The sequence below is a fragment of the Apus apus genome, chromosome Z, assembly GCF_020740795.1.
Source record: "Apus apus isolate bApuApu2 chromosome Z, bApuApu2.pri.cur, whole genome shotgun sequence".
Classification (NCBI taxonomy): domain Eukaryota; kingdom Metazoa; phylum Chordata; class Aves; order Apodiformes; family Apodidae; genus Apus; species Apus apus.
Window position 1 is genome coordinate 48177520 of NC_067312.1, and position 21553 is coordinate 48199072.

The window sequence follows — 21553 nt, forward strand, 5'->3', positions numbered from 1 at the left end:
GGAAAAACTATTTTGAAATATTCTAAATAGTTAACAGATCACTTAGGCTCTGTAAAGTTGAACTGAAATTGAAAAGGATAATACAAATAGGTCTTCTTCTAAAGTTTGTTTTTCAGTGAAACTAAAAAATAACAGTTCAGAAGTGCAGTAAGTGAATTAAAAACTGAATAAAATGTGTAGCTAACATCTCACAACAGATAAAGAAAGGTTAGGATGTCATGGAAGGGTGTTTTTGAATAGCCTAATGTAATCTAGAATCAGTGTTAGCACTAAACAATGATCTGGAAAAAAGTAAGAGAGCACTACCAATAAAGTTTGAAAATTAAATGAGTTCTAGCAGAATACAAATAGGAATTAAGACAAATCAATTTTTAAGATTACTCTTCTTAGTAACTTATCTTTTGATGGACCACCAAACACGACCAGATATGGCAATAGCAAGGCAATCACAAGAAGTGAGCATTTGAAAACAGATGAGCGTTAAGACTCTAGACTATCCTTGTATAATGATGTAGGAAAATATCAAACATGGTACCAGTACAGCCGTTCACAAACTTCTGTGTCCAATTTTGGCAGTTAAGCTTCAAAGAACAATTTGGTAAATAGGAAAAGGTCTGGAAAGAGCTGAAAGAACTATTACATGTCTGAAAAACAGGCGTAAAACCTATCTAAATTCATCAAGACAAAGATGAGTTGTGACTTGAGCACATTCTACCAGTATTTTCATAGAGAGAAGCTTTCTAAATGGATCACATTTGGCAGCAAAGGGCACAAAAAGAGATCCATTGTTGAAAGGTGAAGTAACAAAAAATTAGAAATTAAACAGAACCATCCATTCTGAAAGTAAGTAATTGTGGCAATCGACTACTTCAGAACACAGCTCATCTTCTTTTATTTTAAATTTTCTGTCTCAATACCGCCTAGCTTTCTTGTTCACCAAAAAAACTAAATGTAAAAATAACGGACTGAATTTACTGTCGGGGACTTGCATTAAATAATCAGAGATTTAAATGCAGTATAGGTCAGATCTGTACGAGTCAATGTCATACACATAGCTTGAGTATTAGAGTTCAAATGAACAAGCTGACAGAAACAGAAAACTTAAGCAGATTTTACTAACATATATTAAAATAATACCACTTCATAGACTCAAACACCTTGAACTTGGAGAAGAAAACAAAAACAAAAACAAAAAAGCATGTGCTGACTTAAAATTGGTGGAATTTTTAAAACATACAAGATAAAAATATATGCCTTAAAATTCTCTGAATGGGTAAACTCCATTTACCCATTCAGTCACACCATTGTAGAAGGCTATCAGATTAGTCAAACATGATTTCTCCTTGCTGAATCCATGCTGGCTACTCTTGATAACCTTCTTCTCTTCCATGTGCTCCAGAATGAGCTGCTCAGTCATTTTTACAGGGATGAAAGTGAGGATAACCTGTAGTTTTTTGGATCATCTTTCTTGCCCTTTTGAAGACAGGGGTGACATTAGCTTTTCTGCAGTCCCTCCAGTCCTCAGACAGCTCTCCTATTTTCCATGATCTTTCAAAAATGATGGCAAGTGGTAGAGCAACAACAACAGCCAGCTCTCTCAGCACTCTTGGGTGCACCCCATCAGGGCCCACGGATTTGTATTTACAGTTTGCCTACATGATCTCTAACCCAATCCTCACTGACCAGTGGAGAATCTTTCTCCGGGAGTGTGTGGGTTTCCCAAGGGCTGGTCTTAGCAGTAAAGACTGAAGCAAAGAAGGTTGTCAGTAACTCTGCCTTCCCTGCATCCTCTGTTACCAGGATTCCCACCTCATGCAGCAGTGGGCCCACATTTTCCCTATTTTTCCTTCTACCACTGATGTATTTGAAGAAACCCTTCTTGTTCTCTTTTACTTCCTTTGCCAGATTTAATTCCAACAGGGCTTTGGCCTTCTTTGTTGCCTTCCTACATACCTTGACAACATTCTTATAATTCGTCCAAGTGACCAGTCCTGTTTCCACATATTGTGAACTTCTTTCTTCCACATGACTTTTTTCAGCAGCTCCTTGTTTATTCATGCATCTCTCCTTCCTCCTCTACTCAATTTTTACTCAAAGGAATGCACCTATCTTGAGCTTGGAGTAAGCAATGTTGGAATAGTAACCATCTCTCTTGAGCCCCGCTACCTTCTAGAGTCTTAGCCCATGGGAGTCCTCCAAGTAGGTCTTTGAAGAGGACATTAGCCGTCATGAAGTCCAGGGCTGCAATCTACTTATTGCCCTGCTTCTTCCTTGTACAATACTAAACTCTACCATGTCATGAGACCTGCCACCAAGGCTGTCCCCAAACCTTGAAGTCCCCATCCAGACCTTCTTTCTTCATTAATACAAGGTCCAGCAGTGCACCTCTCTTCATTGGCTCTTCCACTGCCTGCATCAAGAAGTTATCAGAGGCAGTGCAAGAGCCTTCTGGACTAAATATGCCTAGCTGCGTGGGCTTTCCAACAAACATCAAGAAGATTGAAATCACCTATGAGTACTAAGGCACATGATCTAGAGGCTATTTCCAGCTGACCACAGAAGGCCACATCAACATCTTCTTGGCTTTTTGGTCTACAGTAGACACCCACAACAGTTTCGCCCATGTCTGCATACCCCTTAATTGTTACCCATAAACTTTCAACACATTCTTCCGCCCTCTCTTGCTAGTGCTCAATGCATTCCAGCTTGTCTCGCACATGAAGAGCAACTCCACCACCTCGCCTTGCTCTTCCATCTTTCCTAAAAAGTACATAGCCATCCATGACAACATTTCAGTCATGGGAGCTGTCCCACCATGTCTCAGTAACTGCAATGAGATCATGGCCCTGCAACTGAACAGAGATCTCCAGCTCTTCCTGCTTATTCCCCATACTGCATGCATTGGTGTATAAGCATTTCAGAGAGGGAGCTACATATTTGCCCTTGAGGGGTGGTAGGCCTTCTGATTCTCAAAAATGCTATCATGCTGCCCTGCAAGTGCTGGGTGGGCTACTACACCCAGGGGCCTCACTAGCATGTCCAGTTACATCCCCCTCCCCTTTCAAACCTAGTTTAAAGCCATGCCAGTCAGCCCTGCAATCTCTTGCACAGGAACCACCTTCCCCTTTGAGAAAGATGTTTTGCATGAGGTGCCAGCAAGCCTGGTGCCGTATAGGCCATCCCATTGTCAAAAAAGTAAGAATTGTTGCCATGACACCAGCTATAAAGCCATGTATTAACAGACTGGATTCACCTGTTCATTCCAGTGTTGCTGCCTGCGACTGAAAGAGAAGAAAAGATAACCTGTGCCCCAGAATCCCTCACCACCCATCCCAGTGCTCTAAAATCTCTTTTGGTTGTTCTCAGTCTACCAGTCTCAACTTGCTCTCCACCAGGAAGATCAATAACAGGCAATAGTCTGAGGACCACACCAAACTACAAAGTTTTCTAGTGACATTCTTAACCAGGGCTCCAGGGAGACAGCAGACTTCTCTGTGAGGAGGGTCTACCTGGTATATTGGACCCTCTGTTCCCCTCAGTAGGGAGTCACCTATGGCTATAACCCTTCTTTTCTTCCTTGTGGATATTGTTGTGATATGGGTGGTAGTCCTTTCTGATTTCAGACATACCTCTGGTGTAGGCTGCCCATTGCCCATGTATTTATTTGGCTGGTCTTTCTCAACCAGAACGTCATATCTGTTTTTCAGTATCACCTGGGTGTGTGAGGTGGGCAATGAAGGAGTTCAGCTGTTGCCATGACCACAAACTTGCTTGCATTCACTCCCCTCATCCAGACTACTGCTTCTCATCTGGCAGGGGCAAGATAAAGGGGCTCCCAGATCCTGAGTACTCTTTGATGGGTTCTCCCACTCTGTTTCAAGGAGGGCAGAGCCTGGCTCCACCAGTCCGTCTCCTGTTTGGCTTCCCTAAGGCTCCTCAGCCTTTCAACTTCCTCTTGTATTTCGGCTACCCAGCACAGGAGATCATCCACCTGCTTACAGCACACACAGCAGTCATCATAACAGCTCTTTGTTGTCAGATAACTGCCCCTTGTTGCCATATCAGTACTTTCTGATATGTATATCTGTAAAGTAATAGTATTAATTTACAACTGTTAATCAGATAGTTTTATCAAGAGTCCTTAAAAACAATTTTTTTACTTAACTCTCACATTCTCCTTGTACCTAAGCTCCCTGGGAATCTTTTCCAAATACACAATTCAAACTTCTTCTTTCTATCTTCCTTTTACTTTATGGCATCGAATTTGAAAAAGGACACTATTTCATCAGAATAAGACAATTTAAAGAGAAACTAAACTAAAATTCACAGGCTGAAATAGGCATACAGTGAAGTGAAATGAACAAATTGGTAGCATATTCACATGTATCATTACAGCCTATGTAGACAGCAAAGAAAGTTGTGGGGAGAAGTCAATTTTGCTTTCTACTTTATGTAACAAATGCAAAAATAAGTCTTCAAAAGTAGCTTTTTTCATGTAAAGGCTATGATTGCTCTTTGTTGAGAAACAGTCTCTATTTCATGCTCTTTGTAGTTAAGTATTAAAAATTAGCTCTGCAGAATACTCAATACTTAATTTCTAACTTTTTTGGTTACTAGACACAACTGGCATGTTTTATCTAGTCACAAGGAGGCACAGGAAAGCTTTTTCACAACACTTTTGCTTTTCCTTTATCATGTGAGACAAAAAAGGAGGTGTGGGTAAGCTTTAGCAGGTCTGTCACACAATGTGTTAGAAAACAAAAACTTAACGATTTTTACTTGAAAAATCCCAAGCAGTTAGTATTCATCTGTCTAAACAAAATTAGTTCTCTCAAACAAAGCAGGTTTGCTGTCCAGTGCCATATGGAAGCTGTGATAAAGGAACTTGCTCTGTGTTTGAAAAATAGAATGAGACTTTGGACTAACAAAACACACAAATGGAGCCACACATGGCATTAGCTATACCATAAACCAGATTATGTGCAGAGGGATCCTGAATTAGCAAAACATTCCCACAGTCAGCAAATCACATCAGTATGATATATTAGTAGCTAAAGCAGCTCAGAGAAGGAAGGCAGCACAGTCCAGAGAATAATACTTCTGCAAAAATAAAAAATGTCAGAACAGATCTTAAATTTCTGTCTACAGCACTGACTTAACCTCTGACATCCAACCAATCACTTCCCTGCTCTGTACTTCAACTTCCTTAACTCTGACCAGAGACTTACTTCAAAGAAGTAAAAAATTGTAGGCAATGCAAATCAGAGTCTTATTATTACAAAGCCCATCAGAAAAGAGTGTCTTAACATAAGACTTTTCAAAAGCTTTTTTACCATTTAGAAATGATGCATGAAATAGAAAAAACTCTGTGGCCAAACACACTGGCTGCTAAAGATATTTCCAGACCGCTGCCTCTCAACTGCTTAGCTCATGCCTCACTTACAACAGTTCAGAAGTCTTCTGCCTCTTCCCTTAAAGGCTGGTTAAGGTGAAGATGAAAACACAAGAGAACAGAGGTGCTACATGTTTTATTTCATACTACTTGTGAGACAGACCAAACAAATGATAGAATACAGCCTTGGACTCCCTATCCTGGCAGATGCAGGCTTGAAGGCCTGATGCTCCCTCAAACTGCTGCTGCTGTCTCCACTGTCTCAAGTAAGACAACCCCATGTTTCTAGCAACAAAGCAGTATGCAATCACTCCATTATCCTTGAAAATTCACAAAGTACAACTAGATGTACTTAACTCAGTTATTGCTGTCAAAGAAAATAAAATATCTTCTTAAATTCATAACAAAATGAGGACTAGAGAATCTCCATTCTTTATTGGATACAAGGCGAAACATAGTGAAAAAGGGTAAGACTGACGTGCTAAATGGCTTCTTTGCCTCAGTCTTTAGCAGTTGAATGGGTTGTTCCCTGGACACCCAGTACCCTGAGCTGGAAAATGGGGAGGTGGGGCAGAACGAGACCATTGTAATCCAAGTGGAAATGGTCAGTGACCTGCTACACCCCCTAAACATCCATAAGTCTATGGGGCCAGAGGGGTTGCACCCAACAGTGCTGAAAAAGTTGGCAGATGCACTCGCCAAGCCTCTTTCCACCGTTTACCAGCAGTCCTGGCTAACTGGGGAGGTCCCAGTGGACTGAAGGGTAGCAAATGTGGTACCCACCCACAAGAAAGGCCAAAAGGAGAATCCAGGGAACTACAGACCTGTCAGTGTGACCTTGCTGCCGGCGAAGGTCATGGAGCAGAACATCTTGAGTGCCACTACTCATCATATACAGAACAACCAGGTGATCAAGTCCAGTCAGCATACATTTATGAAAGGAAGGTCCTGCCTGACAAGACTGAGTTCTTTCTATGACAAGATGACCCATCTGGTTGATGAGGGAAAGACAATGAGGGATGTTGTCTATCTGGACTTTTGTAAGGCCTTTAACACTGTTTCCCATAGCATTCTGATGAAAAAAACTGGCTGCTCATGGCTTGGGCAGGCATATACTCTGCTGAGTAAAACACTGGCTGGATGGCTGGGCCTAGAGAGTGGTGGTGAATGGATTTAAATCCAGCTGGAGGCCAGTCACAAGTGGGGTTCCTCAGGGCTCAGTACTGGGATCACCTCTTTTTAACATCAATGATCCCAATGAGGAGGTAGTATGCACCCTCAGTAAGTCTGCAGACAGCACCAAGTTGGGTGGAAGTGTTGATCTGCCCAAAGGTAGGGAGGCTCTACAGAAAGAGACTTGGACAGACTAGATTGATGGTCTGAGGTCAACTGTATGAAGTTAAACAAAGCCAAGTCCTGGGTCCTGCATTTGGGCCACAACACCCCCATGCAACGCTACTGACTTGGGGAAGAGTGGCTGGAAAGCTGTCCAGCAGAAAGGGAGCTGGGGGTTCTGAATATGAGCCAGCAGTGTGCCCAGGTGGTCAAAAGGTCAATGCCATCCTGGCCAGTATTAGAAATACTCCTGTGGCCAGCAGGAATAGGGAAGTGATCATCCCTCCAAACTCAGCACTGGAGAGGCCACACCTTGAATACTGTGTCCAGTTGTGGTCACCTCAATAGAAGAAAGACACTGAGGTGGTGGAGTGTGTCCAAAGAAGGGCAACAAAGCCGGAGAAGGGCCTTGAGAACAAGTCTTATGAGGAATGGCTGAGGGAACTGGGGCTATTTAGTCTGAAAAAATAAGGCTGAGGGGAGACTTCATCACCCTCTACAACTACCTGAAAGAGATAGGCGGTGGTTTCTTCTCACAAGAAAGTGGTGATAGAATAAGAGGAAATGGCCTCAAGCTGCACCAGGGGAGGTTTAGACTAGATATTAGGAAGAACTTTTTAACTTAAAGGATTGTCAGACATTGGAACATGCTGCCCAGAGAGGTGGTTGAATCACCATCCCTGTGTGTTTAAAAGTCTAGATGTGGCGCTTGGAAATATGGCTTAGTGCTGGACTTGATAGTCCAAGCTTAATGGTTGGACTCGATGTTAAAGGTCCTTTCCAACCTAAGTGATTCTATGATTCTAAGATTCTATAATTCTAGATGTATGAAGGTCTGTTCCCCTTTAAGCTTTTCTCATTAAACAAATGCCATGTATGATCCATGGTCATCCTTTATGCCTTGGCCCAAGTTGACTCTTTCATACTACTCACATCTTTCCTTCTCTGTCTAGACTCTTCCACCCACCAAAACTCACACTGCTATAAACACCAGTATTTGGTCTTAATCTGAAAAACTTCTTTCCAGTCTGCCGTCCCAAGTATGCTTTCTGACGAGCTAATGGAAACTTGTTACAGAAAGCATTATTTCTCACATCTCCCACAGCAGTTCAGAGGAGCTTGTGTGAAGCTAATGTATAAATGTGTAACAAAAATTCATGTGCATTCTCAAAATCCCAACAATCCATAAAAGAGACAAACATAACAAACAGAGGTGGACAGTATAGGGTAAGAAGAGATGGATGCAGCCTTTTCTAAGAAAAGGTAAGGGATTAAACGGCAAATGTAGCAACAAAGCTGTCACCACCGTCAATTTGGACTTCATCATTTCCTGCTTCCAGTATGTGACTGGCTCTCCAAAACAGGGAAATTTAAGGAAGTATTTTTGTGCTTCGGAAAACTGGAATACAGTCTAGATATTGAAGCAATCAGAACGTAAAATTATTTTAAAAAAAAATGCATATAGCTCCTATTGATATTGCCCTGAATAAATGGTGTAAGACTACACAGAAGTTTGAAGATTACAAATTTTATACAGTTCAGGGTACCATGCTAACAGCTAGCATGGGAGAGCACAGTGGTATTCCAACACTTCCAGTCACAGGAATTTTCTTTAGAAGGGAACTCTGAAGGTCCAAAGTCCACCTTAGAAATGGCACAAAGCCCAACCCTAGACCATGTAAACCATCATTCTCTCCTTTTCTTTGGATAATGGCTATATACTTTCTGAACATCAAGACATCCCCCCTGTGCACCACTTACAGCCTAAAGTATGACAGGTGAGCTGGAGCCGTATTTCCTTCTGAACTTGGGAAATGCCTGATACTTAAGTGTTATAAGGAATGCAGATCCGGGATCACATCCCTGTGGCTTCAGAGCACATACTGAGTATATGATGTACCTTGAGAACAAAACAAAACATCCTAGATCTAGATCCATTAGAGAGAAGCATAACTCAGTAATATGTCTAATGTCATGTTGAGCCAGCTCTGACTGGTCTAAATAGAGTGTTGTTTTGAAAAAACAAAGGTCTGTGTGTGCTGCTTCTTTTAAATGAAGGCACATGGAGAGAGGCATCTGACATATGGCCTTAGAAATATAGGAAAAGAAGAAACAAGAGAGTGATCTGTTTGTAATTTCAGATGTTTACCATCTGGGAACTATCACTTTCTGAACCATCTGTACCACCACCTCACCACCACCTTTGAGTTCTGGAAAGAATCATCAAGTTGCACTCTTCCTCACTGCAAAACTAAATCCTGCATTGGTCAACTATCAGTTCCTTTGATCTATGATCATATTAGGCCATTGCCTATTTTTTCATGCTCATCTTTTAGTATTTTACCTTGTGATCAGTATGGCTGCATCAACTGATGACAAGTCTTCTCCCCAGCTCGTTGACATTTCTAGGTGTATATCACTCTTCTTGCCAAACTCTTCATGTTGCCATTTACAAAAGCTTTCCAGCATTTTTTCCCCATGATGTCCAATATACATATTGGTCTGGGAAAAAAAACCAAAAACATTTAATTTTATTAAAATTATGATTCTATTAATAGAATTAAGAACATTTTTTGACAAAGTCAGAAAATATATTATTTTTATGGCGTAATGTATTCACAGCAGAATGATTTGAACTTCTGGAGTACAGATCAGCTTTTTATCATGTTAAAAATATGGGTAAAGAGAATACACTGAGAAATGTTCTGTGGATCTGTTCACCTGAACTTGTATCTTTGATTTTCTGATCTTTTAATTATCCTGTAAGGAAGAACTAGAACCTGAACACGAATTTCAACATGACCTCTGCATCTGCTCAAGGGACAATGAAGAAGAAATATCTTCTTATTCACTGGAAATTTTAAAATTAGAAACATGGACTAGGGAAGCCCTGAACTAACTGAAGTATAAAAGGATTTCAATAATATTTTGCAGAAACAACAAGAAATCAATTTGACATTGTCCTGAAATATGATACACAAACCACAGGTTAAAAGAAAGTCTCAATTAAGATATCAGCTTGTCCTGGTTTGAGTGAAGGTGAAGTTAATTTTCTCTTTACTGATTTTTTTTTCTTCAGTGTATCCTCTTTTTAAGCAGCATGCTTGCTGAAACTAGCAGCAAGTTTTCCAGCTAGTGGACTAATAACATTGGAATGTTAATAGATACTGCCAAGAAACCAAGGACACTTTGCTCTTCTTGTCAGATTTGCTGCTTTGGACACTACAGGAGCAGAAGAGTCATATCTACAACCCTCCCGTAGGTAGGAGTGGACTAGACAGATGGCAAAATTGGCTAACCAAAATATTCCATCCATATATATATATGGTACAGTCGGTATAAACTCAGAGATCACAGAAATCAAGCCCTCTTACTTTTCTTCCGTCTATTGCTGGAGTCCAGGCAGTACTCCATCCATCCATCACCACTGATCCCTAGGCCCGTGTGTTCCTGACCCTCATCACTCTCCCCTCAGCTCCTGTCTGCTCTGCCACTCTCTCCAGCAGCGCCCCAGGACATTTCAGAACTGCTCACAACTCAGGAGATGCTGTGGGAGTTGCTGGGGGGAGGCAATAGGGGTTTGGACATTCTTGCACATACTTCTATATATTTGTACATGTTTTATCATTAGTGTTTAATTAAAGCTGCCTAGTTTAGTTTTCAATCCAGAAGTCTCTGACCTTTCCTGACTTGGGTGGGGGACGGGCTCAAGAGCATTGTTGTCATTACTTTAATTGACTTGTCTTTCTTCAGAAAGCAGAGGATTTGAGAAAATGCCTGCAAGGTGCAATGAAAGAATAGTGCTATATCATGGCACCTTTTGTTTGTCAAGGGATTAGCTGACAAAGAGCATCAGTTCTCCTTCTACTGTCCACCAAGTTTAAGAAAGATTATTTTTGTACTAAGCTATACTAACGCAGAAAAATGAGAGCACAAGCAGATTTTCTTAAGAATTAGCTGATTTCCACAAGGAAATTCTGTTTGATTTGACATCCAGCTGTAAGCATAGAAAAAAATCTCAATATATGCAGCACATAAATTAGGAGAAGCTTAATCTTTACTGGTGCTGTCCAGCAGTGTAAATAACTAACTCATGCACCAAAGCTAACTGAGAAAATTTGTGACCCATTAGTCATTGAATACTGCAAGCCTTCGTGAAGCAAGAAGCTAGGCAGCATTACCCTCTACAGGCTAAGACAAAGATGAAATATACTTACTGGAATCTCATGAAGGAGGACAAGTTTGGTAACCCGAAGATTTACTTGTAGTCCAAGGCTCTTGTGCTGGAAAAGGCTAAAAACCTGAGACAAAAACCAGTAAATAAAAATACGCACCTGTATTGCACAGAACACAATGAATACTAAAAACATTGAAACTTCAAAGAACCTAAAAAAACCTAACATATTGTACTGTGACTACTTTAGTTTTCCTTAATTTTAACTTTAAGTTAATGTATTGTGTTGGTCTTCTGAAGGGATAACACAGCTTTGGTACTATTCACTCTGGGAACACGAAAAGACCTTTTCCCTTCAATGGTCATAACTACTTTATAAACTATCCTGTATCTCTAGATACTTACACATATATATAATATACTATAGACATGAAAATTTCTGTTCAGTTAAAACCAGGGTTGTGGCCTGCAAGGTTTGAGCTAAGACATGGTACTAACTCCTCCTATCATTACAAATAGTTAAAGTTTTTATTTATTCTTCAGCTTATGCTCTTTCTTTAGAACAATCTTTCCTTGTACATTACAGATGCTAGTTTTCACCATTTTATGCATCAAATGAGTGGATTACAATCCTTCTTAATGTTAGAAATGAAATGTAGTGTTGATTTTGCATTCTAGTGTTAGAAACGTAGTGTTGGTTTGGTTCACATGTATATATATATATTCTAGTGTTAGGAATATATAGTTTGTTTGAGCACATAAATATATATACTTTGGTGTTAGGAATATGATTGTTTGTTTGAGATAGGTGAGATGTCTGCGCATTCCAGTGACGCCTGGAGTGGTTTGTGGGCCAGGAAACTGAGGGACTTAATTGGGCTCCATCTGGGGGATCTGAACATGGAGAAGGATTTATGGCCCAAGATAAGGCAGAACAAAGCTACTTTTATGTTGCTCTTCAGGGCAGGATGACACCAGTAGATTGTTAATTGGGAAGACAGCCAAGGGGGCAAGAAAGGTCAAAATTTTACCTTAAAAGGTAAAAAGTAAACTGGTAGAATGGAATGTGTAAACAGGGGCGGGAAATTTACAGGATAATTTGAAGCGTCGGATAGGCTGTAAACCCTGGAGTACTCAGCCAGTGGGGAAACAGGGGAGGGAATTTTGCGTCGGGAATAGGGAATATAAACCGTTATTCACCTTGCTATAGGTGTGCCTACTTGCTTAGGTCACCCATTCTTGCAAGAATGTAAATAAACTGTGCTTCGCTGAAGGATCTGTGTGGGCCTGCTCATTGGCGCGACAAACGTTTCTCACATTAACAACGTCATCTCTTCCTACCAACTACACATCATGAGAAATTGTCCAATACTGCAGTCTTCCCTAAAACATCATCAGTTTCTAATCAAGAAATAACCTTTTTTCAGCTCTCAATTTCTGGCTTCTCTGAAGATATAAGACCAGACAGCAAAGACAATTCTGAAGCACCATGGTTTGATGTTGCAAAACATATGGATTAAGTGTTGACAGCCTGCTGATGATCGTGTACTACTGACTGTCCCTTACAAGTTTTAAGACAGAAAAATCAACATAATCAAGCAAATCTGTCCACAGTGCATGCATTGTTGGCAAAATGTCAAAGTTAATTTTACATTTCCTACCATGTTTAAGATGGTTAGAATAAATCTTCTGGCAGCATCTGTTCCATGATATGTAACCATAGCTGGATCTGCCACTACAACAGTTTCTATATTGTACTCCTGAGGTGACTTGTAAGAGTATCGTTTTCCTCTTCCACTTTCTGATACTTTCTGGTTCTTGGATTTTCTTTTATCTGTAACATAAAACATTCCTTGAAAAATACATCCTTTAAACTACCCCTATAGTACTTTCAGGATTTGCTTCCTTTGATTAGGGTATAACTGATTATGTTTGTGAAGGTTTAGTGAGGTGTCAGTTTTTGTAGCAGGGGAGGAGCCCCAGGGGTGGCTTCTGTCAGACTCTGCTGGAAACAGGGTTGTTTCAAATAGGTAAGAAAAGATAAAGGAAGGATGTAACTGCAGTTTTCTGATGCTGAGAGAAGATGAAGTCAGACTTTTCTTAGAATTACGCTATGACAGGTTGTGATTTGATGTGGTGCCATTCTGGTAGAGGGGCAGGAGCCGCAGGGGTGGCTTCTGTCAGACACTGCTGGAAAGCTCCCCTGGATCCAAAAAATGCAGCCATGCCTCTGGTTCATGCCAGCCATTAGAGACAATTGATGCTCCTCTGCGATTAACATATGAAAGAAGGAGAAGCAGGCAATTAACATATGAAAGCAGGGGAAACACACTGATACAGAACCTGAGAGCAGAGGAGAGGGAGAAGTGGAGAACAGCAGTGAGAGCAATGAGAGCAGTGGTGAGAGCAATGCCAGAGTAGAACTCCTAAGGCTGGTGAGGAAGGAGGGGAGGAGGTGCCCGAGCAGAGGTTCCCCTACGGCCCGTGTTGACAGGGCAGGCTGTTCCCTCGCAGCCCGTGGAGCAGCACAGTGGAGCAGCCCATGAAGGACCACGGCGGAGCAGATGTGGGCCTGAAGAATCCCGGGCCAGGGAAGCGGCTGCTCCCAGCGCAGGCCCTGACTCTGTGGGAGGGTCGCACTGGAGCAGCCTGCTCCTGATGCGCTGCGCCGCGTGGGAGGAACTCGTGTCGGAGAGGGTTGCGAAGGACCCTGTGCCGTGCTGTGGTGCTGTGGTCTGTGAGGAGTCTTTCTCCCGGAGGAGGAAGGAGTGGCTGCAAACAGCGAGTGATGAACTGGCCGTAAACCCCATCCCACCCCCCTGTGCCGCCAGTGGGGAGGAAGCAGAGAAATTTGGAACAAAGTGATTTGGGCCCAGGAGGAAGGGAGGGCTGGGGTGAGGTATTTAAGCACTTGTTTTGTTGTTGTTTTGTCTTTGTCCTGTTTGTATCTGATTAGCAATACATTTAATTGACTTTTTCCCCCAAGTTGAGTCTGCTTTGCCTGTGACCATAACTAGTGAGGGAACCCTCCTTGCCTTTGTCTCGATCCACTAGGTTTTAGTTGGATTCTCTCCTCCCCATCCCACAGTAGAGAGATGGGTGAGTGGGGAGCAGTGTGGTTCTTTGTTGTCCCTTAGGCCTAAACCACGAGTATGTGGAATCTAGTACATGCTTGTTTAGCCCTGCCAATGCCAAGGCTCCAGCTGAAGGCCTGTACTGTACATAATCACACAGAATCACAGAATCATCACGGTTGGCAAAGACCTCTAAGATCTCTGAGTCAAACCATCAAATCAGAGAAAAAACACCATGTTGAATAGAGCATGTCCTGAAGTGCCAAGTCTACACAGTTTCTGAATACCTCCAGGGATGATGACTCCGCCACCTCCCTGCGCAGCCTGTTCCAGTGCCTGACCAAAAACAGCTTCTGGAACTGATCTCACTGAAGTCACTAAAATCAAGTGAAATTTTTTCCATTTTCCACAATGGAATATTAGGCTCTCTGTTTACAACAAAAGTGATGCTTGAAATGACAATTATAAGCATATGTTCTGAAAACAATAAAATATTCAGAAATTTTTAGGAAATGTTTTCCAATTAATCAGTCTCATCTCTAAAAGGAAAATTCCAGCTGTTTGTTTTATAACACGTGACTACTCCCCCTCCAAAAAATATTAACTCTTCAGGAAAGTGCTAAAATTCTGCCTTAAGAGTCACTGAACTCACAAATTAACCAGATATTAAATCTGTGATATTTAATCTGTGATTTAATATAGATGTAATATAGATTTCATGTAAATATAATGTAGAGTTTTCAACATAGATGCTATAATGTATCCATATTTAAAAGGGTTGTCTATATTATTTCTGCAAAAGAACGTGCATGTGAGTGATTTAGTTCATCCTGCTAATGTTTCAGAAGAGCTTACTGATTCCTATACAACTGGTGACAATATGAGACTTAGTAAGAGTCACAAGTATACAAATGTACAGAAGAAAAAAGTATATATTATTCAGAGATAAATACTTAGTGTTTGATAGCCTAGAAGTAGATACAACTTATAAATTAATAGGCTATCTAAAATTAACTTCTCATATTTAGATCCTTCAGACACTTCCTTAATCTTGTATGTAGAGGCAGACTATAGCTTTACTTGTGTTTTCTATATGTAGTTCTACAACCTAGTTTATAAAACGTTATGTGTGGTTTTGGTATTCTTTTGGAAATAATTTTTAATGAACCTTCAGTGTCAGGATTTGTGACAAAACCCCCATACCCTATAAGCTGTGCAATTTCAACTTACCAAAAAAGCCACAAGAGTAGGTCAAAGATTTTTAAAGTTTAACTAGTAAACTTATTTGGGTTAAGAAAGATCTCGCGTGATCTGTCTAGTAAACCCGCCTTCTTCGTAGGAGCTGTGATATATTCCAGTGCAGTTTCCAGCAACACCATTTATTCATTTTTCACTTCTTAGTAAACAAAAACAGCAGTAAGTGGTCGAAAACTTTAAACTTAAACCTCATAGATTTAGACCTATGACTAAGGTTGATTATACATTTTATTTCATTATTCTCACAAGGCAACAAGCTGTAGAGAAAGAACCAGCACAGCCCTCCCAGTTGACTGCCCAGCATACATTCCATGAAGTCAATCCTCTGCTATTGGTCCAGTGAAACTAGCATGTTTTTTCCTGCAAAACACCATCACTGTAAGAGGAGAATCACAATCCGCTCATACTTCTGAACTGTATATTGTTTATTGCCAGAACTGAGAAGCAGAAGAGGAGGCTTTCAGACTCCCTAATACAGAAAGGATTAAAAATTCAGATCTGCTGTGTCCTGGACAAGAGCTCTTGCTCACTATCTGTGTGAAAATGAATGACAATTTGAGAAGATGGTTTTAAATATTTTTTTTTCCCAGAAGTTCTCTATGCCTTTACCATGACCTAGGTTCACTGTACAAACAACTTCAGCATGCAATAAGCAAAGAAGGAAAAGGGCTTGCCTTTCCATTGCGGACCTTTGCTCTAATAGCAACTGCTTTTCTAACATTTTCTCTGTAGCACACTTGGGACCTGATTGCTTTGAAAGGTTTCATGAGCCATGTGTTAAAGAAAGGTGTGGAGTGTGATGCCTCTGTATGTACAACTGGCTCACATATGTAAATAAATCACACATATTCAAGAAAAGGATATACATGCATACTCTCAAAAATAATTTAAAAAAAGCTTCTGCTTTTGTTGGTATAATTATCTCCTTTCCCTAATTAAGAAAACCCACTCCATTCACAAAACCAAGTTCTTCACTCTCTCCAAACAAGTTTGGCTATGTAGCATCTTTCAATCCAGCCCACAACACTAAAGGACAACAAACAATACCTTACTTGTGACTTCTACTTCTGCATTGTTTCTATAATAATAAAGCTATTTTCCCCTGTAGTTATCCTTCCACATTGCCAGCACAGAGGTATTCCTTCTAGTCATTACAGTTCATCACTGGTAATACACATTTGCTTGCTAAGTAGCCAGTCTTTGAGATAAATTTGGCTCAAAATCAGCAGCCTAAACACTTGTCCCAGACCAACTACTCTGACACAAGAGTACTGTAAAAGCAAAAGATCCTGTTGTAAGATAGGTCTATATTGCTGGGAAGTTGCCATGTTGCTGACATAGCAGTTTCTGTGTGTCACACACCTACTGCTCTACCAAAGGCAGCTGTTCATAAATTGAGAGTATCAAAAAGCCCCACGCTTTAATCTCTTTTATCTTTGTTTCAATGATTTACCTACCTTAGGAGTTGACTTAAAATTCTCAAATACTGCTGTAAATATTTATTTTTGTTGCTTCAACACATCTTTAAGCCTGTGCTCATACCATGAATATTTTAATGATATTAACTGCTCCTCACATAGACAGAGCTTTTACACATGTAACTTACTGCAGGCTTCCTTAGTAAAATAACCTGTAGCAGCAGAGTGAGGGACTGGCCTTGCTAGTACAGCAAGACAAGCCCCTAATAGCATCAGTTAGAAACTGCAGATATTTATACGCCCCTGCCAGTAATATTATGCCAGCAGATGCTAATCACTTATGCAAACTTGAGTTATTTGGAAATTTCAGGCAGGAAGTATAGATGATGAAACTGATTTCAAGCCTTTGAATCTTTTTGACAGACTGTTTGCATGGTCAGTACCTTGAGCATAAGACTATTACATCACAATATGATGAGTTTCCCATTTTAGAGCACAGAAGAAAGTGAAAGGATGACTGGCAGTAAACATGACACAAAAATAATGCCTGTGCAGAATGGTTTGCATCTTTACTCATTTTCATACACATCATGGTTTGCTATTTATCAGATGCCTCTCTCCCCTTTCCCAGTGCACACACCATGCACATATTTCTGTCTTTTTCTCAATCCCAAACACATGCAGGCATGCGTGCTCTAATTCGCTTATGACTAATAAGGAAGAATAACCTGTTTCAATTTATGTGAACAACTTTCACTAATACAGAAAATTTCACTATTATAGAAGTAGTAGCAAGGTAATACAATACCTAGAAGACAAATAGAGAGCCTGCTAGAAGAAAAGCCACTTAGTGGCTTAAAAGTCCCTTTTAATAACTACAAAAGGAGCCCTGCTTTGCTAATTCATCTTTGATTTCAGCCTGTGGATGGATGCCTAATTATAAAAAAGTACTTCCAAAATGGAAAAAAAACCCAAACTCTCACTTTTATACTGTAAGCATATAAAGCAGACAGCAGTACAAAGGCTCAGGAAGAACCACACAGCCACAGGAAAGTTTAGGCGAGAAAGCATCTCCAGTGGTCAGCTAGGCCAGCTTCCTGCTCCACTCAGGGTCAGTGTCAAAATAGGATCAGCCATCTTGGAGCCATTTCCAGCTATATTTTGTAAATGTCTGAGCCTGTCTAGGTAACCTCTTCCACTACTAAGCATTCCTGCTGAGATATTTTCTCCTTATGCCCAACTGAAATTTGAGTGCAACCTACAGCTCTTGGCTTTCATCCTATGCCCTGGTTTAGGCCTAGCCAACAACAAAATAACAAGTAGCTGCTTAATTACCCTTCCCCTCACTGTGGGATGGGGAGGAGAGAATCCAACTAAAACCTAGTGGATCGAGACAAAGGCAAGGAGGGTTCCCTCACTAGTTATGGTCACAGGCAAACCAGACTCAACTTGGGGGAAAAAGTCAATTAAATGTATTGCTAATCAGATACAAACAGGACAAAGACAAAACAACAACAAAACAAGTGCTTAAATACCTCACCCCAGCCCTCCCTTCCTCCTGGGCCCAAATCACTTTGTTCCAAATTTCTCTGCTTCCTCCCCACTGGCGGCACAGGGGGGTGGGATGGGGTTTACGGCCAGTTCATCACTCGCTGTTTGCAGCCACTCCTTCCTCCTCCGGGAGAAAGACTCCTCACAGACCACAGCACCACAGCACGGCACAGGGTCCTTCGCAACCCTCTCCGACACGAGTTCCTCCCACGCGGCGCAGCGCATCAGGAGCAGGCTGCTCCAGTGCGACCCTCCCACAGAGTCAGGGCCTGCGCTGGGAGCAGCCGCTTCCCTGGCCCGGGATTCTTCAGGCCCACATCTGCTCCGCCGTGGTCCTTCATGGGCTGCTCCACTGTGCTCCTCCACGGGCTGCGAGGGAACAGCCTGCCCTGTCAACACGGGCCGTAGGGGAACCTCTGCTCGGGCACCTCCTCCCCTCCTTCCTCACCAGCCTTAGGAGTTCTACTCTGGCATTGCTCTCACCACTGCTCTCATTGCTCTCACTGCTGTTCTCCACTTCTCCCTCTCCTCTGCTCTCAGGTTCTGTATCAGTGTGTTTCCCCTGCTTTCATATGTTAATTGCCTGCTTCTCCTTCTTTCATATGTTAATCGCAGAGGAGCATCAATTGTCTCTAATGGCTGGCATGAACCAGAGGCATGGCTGCATTTTTTGGATCCAGGGGAGCTTTCCAGCAGTGTCTGACAGAAGCCACCCCTGCGGCTCCTGCCCCTCTACCAGAATGGCACCACATCAAATCACAACCTGTCATAGCGTAATTCTAAGAAAAGTCTGACTTCATCTTCTCTCAGCATCAGAAAACTGCAGCTACATCCTTCCTTTATTTTTTCTTACCTATTTGAAACAACCCTATTTCTTCTGCATTAACCAAATGTCATTTAATCCAGCTTTCTAGTCATGTCAGTGCACCTCTGCTATTTCTTTCCACTTTGTCAGGATGTCATGTATATTAGGTTAGGAAATAACAATAAAAAATCTTATAAATGTGCACTCATTTTCCTTTATTTCCTGGCAAAAATTATCACAACAGCATTGAAAACAACCACAGCTCATGCTGAGGTCAAAAGCCTGAGCTGTTCTCTATCTTCTAAAAAAAATGAGCTCATATTGAAGTAGGAACAACAGAATGTAATCTTTCACAAAAGCTGTTTTTTCACTCTCCATTGAAAACCTTCTACATCAACAATTTTTTCTACCTGTCATTGGAAAGCATGCATTAAGATTGTTTCACACATTTCTTCTATGTGTCAATCACAGATCACAAATGTGGTTAAAAAAATAATTTCGGTTCAGTGTCAGACCCAATTGGGTTCAACACTTAATACTCAAACTGGGATGAACTGTGCTAATGTTTTAAAATGGAAAATTAGATACAAGCACTGCATATAGGAAATAATTACTCGTCTTATGAGGAGTGGTTGAAGGAACTGGAGTTGTTTATCTTGGAGAAAAGGAAGCTAATGATAGACATTTTAGCTCTCTACAACTACCTGAAAGGAGCTTGTAGCGAGGTGGGGGCTGGTTTCCTTTCCCTAGTACCAAACAACAGCACAAGAGGAAATGGTCTCAAGTTGTGACAGGGGAGGTTCAGATTGGATATTAGAAGAAACTTCTTCACTGAAAGGGTAATTAAACACTGGAACAGGCTGCTCAAGGAAGTGGTTAAATCAGCATCCCTGGAGACGATTAAAAGATGTGTAGATGTGGTGCTTAGGAATATGGTTTAGCACTGGGCTCCACAGAGTTAGGTTCATTGTTGGACTTGATGATCCTAAAGGCCTTTTCCAAACAGAACAGTTGTTATTAATTGTTATTCAGCAACTGTGAAGACAGAGTGGGACCAGAAATAGGTTATAATTATTGAGTCAAAGCAAAAAAAAATTACCTGAAGATTTCTACTTTCAAATATAATTGGACATTAAGAAGCAGTGTCTATTCCTCACTGGACAGTTCCCTCTTCTGAAAAGTAAAACAGGAGCCTCAGCATGCCACCTCAAATATCACCGTAAGTTCCTGCTACAAGAACAACTAGATACACTTTTGTTGGGTGTTGTTTTTAAATATCTACATATCTTAAAAATTTGTCTTCTACATTAGAACTTTTCAGTGAGATTTGTATATTACCTGTAACAACACCACAGTACCGATCGAGAGAAGCTGGATTTTCAGTCTTTTTCTCCTCTATGGACCTTTTCCGTCTGTACACCCTGTGTGCATGACCTGTCACAGCCAAAGTGTGATTGAGTGGCTCAATAAATATGAAGTCCTCATTAATCTGCATAAACCCCATCTGCAAACAGAAACAAAAGGACATGTAAGGTAAGAGATTAAGAAAGTATGAAATTGTGCGCAGTCCTGCAGAAGGAAAAACGCACACAACTTTATTTAAGAAAACCCTTTGTTTTAGTATCCTCATCAGGAAGTTGCCTACCTTTATATTTTACAAGCCTTTCTACTTTAGTGAACTAGAATAATTTTAATTTATTTCAACTAAATCTGTCTAGGTTGGTGGCTACATGCCAGTAGCAGAGTAACAGTAAAACATCTGGAATGCTAAAAGCTTGCTTTGGGAGACCCAAAGGGTCATTTAAATATGGACAGCATGTACAGAAAAGTCTACACACTAGTTTAATTAGTCAGTGTTTTGTCACATTTTTTAGGTAACTATATTTAATGAAATAACAGGAATAATTTAGTGAGTATGAATACATCCTGAATAACTATGAAGCTGGAAAAGACATCTTGTGACACTCCTTTTACTCTTTTTTCAAATAACTCAGGAAAAAAAAAAAAAAGAAAAAAAAAAGTATTGAAAAATGCCACTTTTTCTCCTTGGTTTCCAGCAGCTGAAACAGAAGAACACTCCAATACAGCCATTTAGTTGATTAGCTCCCCTCCCCCTGACCCCAACATAGTTATCCACACATACAAACAAATATACATGAAAAGTTAACATGTCAGATGCATATTTTATATTACAATTATGTGGCCCAAGTTAAAAATTCCGCTCAGATTGTTAACTTGTCAAGACACAGAAGTTCCTATCTAAAGTAAAGCTGGAGATACCAAGGTTTTATGGGTATTTTTCATCCTAGAAAATGTCCAGCAGATTGACAGCTTTCTCATTCTGTAAACTTATTAAACAGTTTTGGTACAGAAGGAAAACAACAGAACGAAATCTATTTCCTTTGCTATCATTATTGCAAAAAACCCCACAACATGATGACAGAAGACTATCCACAAACACATACAACAGTCAGCTATCACTCCCATTTCCATCTCCCAGAGAAGAGATGGGGCACAGATAATACTGTGACAAAAAAGGAGACTTTA

General features: G+C 40.8%; 1 protein-coding gene across 1 annotated transcript in view; it reads right to left on the bottom strand.

The window, feature by feature from the left end:
* Positions 1-21553, bottom strand: part of ADAMTS19 (ADAM metallopeptidase with thrombospondin type 1 motif 19) — a 137604-nt gene that overhangs the window by 88166 nt on the left and 27885 nt on the right. The window contains exons 3-6 of the mRNA XM_051643675.1: positions 20345-20510; positions 12563-12735; positions 10945-11028; positions 9072-9229 (exon numbers count right to left, since the gene is read on the bottom strand). Of these exons, the coding sequence (XP_051499635.1) occupies positions 9072-9229; positions 10945-11028; positions 12563-12735; positions 20345-20510 (581 nt within the window). The remainder of the gene's footprint in view (positions 1-9071; positions 9230-10944; positions 11029-12562; positions 12736-20344; positions 20511-21553) is intronic.